Source organism: Otolemur garnettii, unplaced genomic scaffold (genome assembly GCF_000181295.1).
Source record: "Otolemur garnettii isolate 467f Iridium unplaced genomic scaffold, OtoGar3 scaffold00062, whole genome shotgun sequence".
Classification (NCBI taxonomy): domain Eukaryota; kingdom Metazoa; phylum Chordata; class Mammalia; order Primates; family Galagidae; genus Otolemur; species Otolemur garnettii.
This window is the reverse complement of record NW_003852457.1, coordinates 9,338,653-9,343,287: the sequence shown is the minus strand read 5'-3', so window position 1 is coordinate 9,343,287 and position 4,635 is coordinate 9,338,653. Positions and strand designations below refer to the sequence as shown.

The following is a 4,635-nucleotide window of genomic DNA, read 5'->3' as shown; positions in this document are numbered from 1 at the left end:
TGTGGCTGGCGCCTTAGCTGCTTGAGCCACAGGCGCCTAGCCTATGATTTTTTTTTTTGAGACAGAGTCTCACCATGTCACCCTCAGCAGAGTGCTGTGGTGTCACAGCTTACAACAACCTCAAACTCTTGGGCCTAAGCAATTATCTTGCCTCAGCCTACCAAGTAGGTGGGACCATAGGTGCCCGTTACAATGCCCAGCTATTTTTTATTGTTTTTGTTGTTGTAGTTGTCGTTGTTTCTCTGGCCCGGGTCAGGTTCGAACCCACCACCCTCAGTATATGTGACTGGCACCGTAACCACTGTGTTACAGGCGCCAAGCCTAGTCCCTTAAATATAGCAGGTAGGTTGCTAGATAGCTATTCCAGCTAGGGATGGACACAGGGAGGTCACTTGCTTTGAGGTGTCTTTTCTGGTCCCTAGTCCAAGCCAGCTGCCTTTCTGTCTGTTCTTGTTTCTCCCCACCTGGCTATTAAGTCCCATGGTGGCTGCTGCTTTAGTATTTGTCTGTCTAGATCTGAGCTGCCACTTTGCAAGGTGGGGCTGCCAGGCAGGAGCTGTGGCCTTTGATTCAGGCACTCCAGGTGGCCTAGGAAGGGAGTTTGCCCTTCAAGCACCTCAACCTGCAAGTCCAATGTAGAACTGGCCACATGTGTCTGTTTCAAATTTATTACGTTTAGGCACAGCGCCTATAGCCCAGTGGCCAGGGTGCCAGCCGCATACACCAGAGCTAGCGGGTTTGAACCCAGTCCAGGCCTGCCAAACAACAATGACAACTACAACCAAAAAATAGCCGGGCGTTGTGATGCTGGTAGTCCCAGATACTTGGTGGGCTGAGGCAAGAGAATCAATCATTTAAGCCTAAGAGTTTGAGGTTGCTGTGAGCTGTGACACTATGGCACTCTACTGGGCAACATAGTGAAACTCTGTCTCCAAAAAATAATAATAATAATAATTACATTTAAATAAAATTTAAAACTTAGTTCCTGAGGCTCTGTACCTGTAGCTAAGCAGCTAGGGTGCCGGCCACATACACTGGAGCTGGCGGGTTTGAACCTGGCCAGGGCCTGCCTAATATGATGACAACTATAACAACAACAAAAATAGCCAGGTGTTGTGGTGGGCACCTGTAGTCCTAGCTACTCTGGAGGTTGAGGCAAGAGAATTGCTTAAGCCCAGGAGTTTGAGGTTGCTGTGAGCTGTGATGCCATGGCACTCTACCAGGGATGACATAATAAGGCTGTCTTAAAAAAAAAAAAAAAAAAAAGTTACAATTCTTACCTGATATCTGATAAATGAAGTTTAATAATACACTTTTTTCTTTTTCCCTCCTATCAGGTATTGTGATATTAGTTGGCTGGACATCAAGCTGCCTGTGAATCTTTAATTTTTACCTTGAAAATGGAAAACATGGTGGGGCCCTCTCTGGGAACTCTTGGCTGTTGCTGATGGCAGAAACTGGGCTCATCTGTAGTTCATGCACCCTTTGATGTTAATCCAACCTGGGTCATCCTGACCATGGATGGTGCGGCAGCTGAGCAGGATGGCCTCTTGGAGGATGGACCCAGCAGTGGTACTTCAGCTCTCCCTGAGGCACCTCTAGAACCTCAGGGCTCACTGGCACTGCTTAATATGTGGGACAAGGCCCAATGTAAGTCCTCAGGTTGCTCTGTGTGCTGCTAAACAGGAAGACTATGGTGTTGGGACATTCTGAGTGTGTTTTCGTAACTGGATGCACGTTTTTTCTCAGTTGGTGCTAACTATAAATCAAACACTGTAGGAATTAAGAATCACTTGGTCATTGTGTGTTTGTGGTATAGTAGCAGTGTTTTCCCTTAAAGCTTCTATGGGTCTTTGCTGACATGTTATTGTCCCCTGCCTAAATTTCTCCCTTTTTGATTGGTCACTTGCCAAGTTTTTGTTTGTTTTTTTTTCTTTTTTAGACAGAGTCTCAAGCTGTTCCCCTGGGTAGAGTGCCATGGCATCATAGCTCACAGCAACTTCCAACTCTTAGGCTTAAACCATTCTCTTCTCTCAGCCTCCCAAGTAGCTGGGACTACAGGTGCCTGCCACAACACCCGGCTATTTTTTGGTTGTAGTTGTCACTGTTGTTTGGTGGGCCCGGGCTGAATTGAACCAGCCACTTGAGCTACAGTGCCGAGCCACTTGCCAAATTTTAATAACTGTAGTTCAGAAACTGTCAGGTAGTTATCTAAGGATTATTGAGTCACAGTTTTTTTTTTCTTGTTGAGACAAAGCCTCACCCTATACCCTGATCAGAGTGCAGTGGCATCATAGCTCCCTGCAACCTCAGACTCGGGCTGTGAGCATCCTGCTGCCTCAGCCTCCTAAAACCGCTGGGATTATAGGTGCTTGCCTAGGCACCTGGCTGGGTTTTTTAATTTTTTTTTGATGAGTTGGTGTCTTAGTCTTGCTCAGACAAGTCACTGAGTCACAGTTTCATATTATTGGCTGGGTTATTTCATGACCCTGCCTGGTCAGGAGGTGTTAGCACAGTGTATTATGCACTTTAAAATCATATTATGGGCGGCGCCTGTGGCTCAAAGGAGTAGGGTGCCAGCCCCATATGCCGGAGGTGGTAGGTTCAAACCCAGCTCCGGCCAAAAAAACTGCAAAAAAAAATAAAACCATATATTACAAATCTACTGAGTCACTAGCAGAAATTGCATTCTGATTCTTGTGAAATTATGTTTAGACACTTAAAATGGTTATTGCCATACCAGTGCCAGGTGAAGCAGGTGGTAGCACAGGCCTGAGACCATAGGTTCTGTATCAGATGGATGTGGAACCAGATTTCCAGTCTGTAATCAAGAGTAATGTGCCCTTGAGCAAGAGACTTAATCCATCTTCTCTTTTATAAAACAGAAAAATAATGTTACCCTAAATCATAGGGTGGCTGTGAGGGTTAAAAGAAGTGATGTCTAGGGTGGTGCCTGTGGCTCAGTGGGTAGAGCACCAGCCCTATATACCGAGAGTGGCGGGTTGAAATCTGGCCTCGGCCATACTGCAACAAAAAATAGCTGGGTGTCGTGGTAGGCACCTGTAGTCCCAGCTACTCAGGAGGCTGAGGTAAGAGAATAGCCTAAGCCCTGGAGTTAGAGGTTGCTGTGAGCTGTGACGCCACAGCACTCTACTAAGAGTGACAAAGTGAGACTCTGTCTCAAAAAAAAAAAAAAGAAGAAGTGATGTCTATAAAGTGCTAAGTACCTGGTGAGTGTTCAGGAAGTGGTGGCGGCCATTTCTATCATCTTAATCATCATTGATGTGTTTATCCATAATTAGGCTTGTATTTGGAAACAATAGAGGCTTAATGTTTATTAGGCTGTTTTACTTTTAGATTTTTTAAAAAGTATGGTATGATGGCCAAAAAAACACTCTGTGTTAGGTAAACAGGAAGGTGCCCATCAGAAAGTGGAATTAACCCAATTAACTTGTATCTGAAATGCAGCAGAACTGAAGTGAGTGGTGTGGGGCCCCTGGCTCTCCTTCCTGTATGGAACCTGTTTGTATTCTGCTTTATCTTTCAGGTAGGCATGACAGGAAATAGCTGTTTTGCTTGGGATTCACATTTGTAAGTGACAGAAACTGATTTTTGATTTGCTTCAGCACAAAGGGGAGTTCTTGGATGTGTACTGTGTGGTCATGGGATCTAAGTGACACTGACCCCCCATGAGAGCTCAGGGTGTTGCTGGGCCTAGGACCCACTGGAGCCAGGGCTCAGACCTGCAGGACCCTCCTCACATCGTCTTGGTCTTTACTGACTGGCTCACCCATAAGGATGAGGCCCGTTCTTGAGCATTTTGGGGAGGAAAAAGACTAAGAAACATTTAAATGTAAAAGTCTTTCCTTTTTGTTTATTTGATAAGGAAATGTGTTTTAGATTGTGTAGTGAATAATTCTATTTATAGTAATATTAATGGGTTGAACTAAGTATAATACACAAACACAGAGTTGTCACTGGTTAAACTTGGGCTTCTGCCCCTAACTGGTAGCCTCCAAGCAGAAGGTTCTGTGCTTAGTTTTGACACAGTTTTTCTGATGAGATGGTCTACCTGTTTGCCTTAGAGGAGGATAAACTTCGGCTTTTAAATAAGTTTGGAATCAGGCCTTTGTAAACATGACTGTGATTAGCACTGCTGTTAGCAATTCTTCTTAGAAAAATTGTCAGCAATGTTTTAAGCTTTTCCTTTTTGGGGGGCTGGGGGGCAAGGGCTTGTTCTGTTATCCAGGCTAAAGTGCCATGGCATCAGTCTAGCTCACAGCAACCTTAAACTCTGGGCTTGAAAGATCCTCCTGCTTTAGCATCCTGAGTAGTTGGGACTACAGGTGTGCACCACTGTGGGCTAAGTTTCCTATTTTTGTTGAGACTCCTGAGCACAAGCAATCCTCCCCCCAACCCCAGCCTCCTAGAGTGCTGGGTTTATAGGCGAGAGCCGCTGCATATATTTCTTTTGTTGGGCTTGGCGCCTGTGGCTCAAGTGGCTAAGGTGCCAGCCACATACACCTAAGGTGGCCGGTTCGAATCCAGCCTGGGCCCGCCAAACAACAATGACGGCTGCAACCAAAAAATAGCCAGGTGTTGTGGCGGGCGCCTGTGGTCCCAGCTACTTGGGAG

At 45.7% G+C, this 4,635-nt stretch overlaps 1 protein-coding gene across 3 annotated transcripts in view; it reads left to right on the top strand.

The window, feature by feature from the left end:
* Nucleotides 1-4,635, top strand: part of GOLGA3 (golgin A3) — a 67,687-nt gene that overhangs the window by 6,825 nt on the left and 56,227 nt on the right. For all 3 annotated transcript variants that reach the window (XM_003792889.3, XM_012807048.2, XM_023514968.1), the window contains one exon: nucleotides 1,338-1,650. In XM_003792889.3, the coding sequence (XP_003792937.1) occupies nucleotides 1,518-1,650 (133 nt within the window). In that variant the 5' untranslated portion in view covers nucleotides 1,338-1,517. The remainder of the gene's footprint in view (nucleotides 1-1,337; nucleotides 1,651-4,635) is intronic.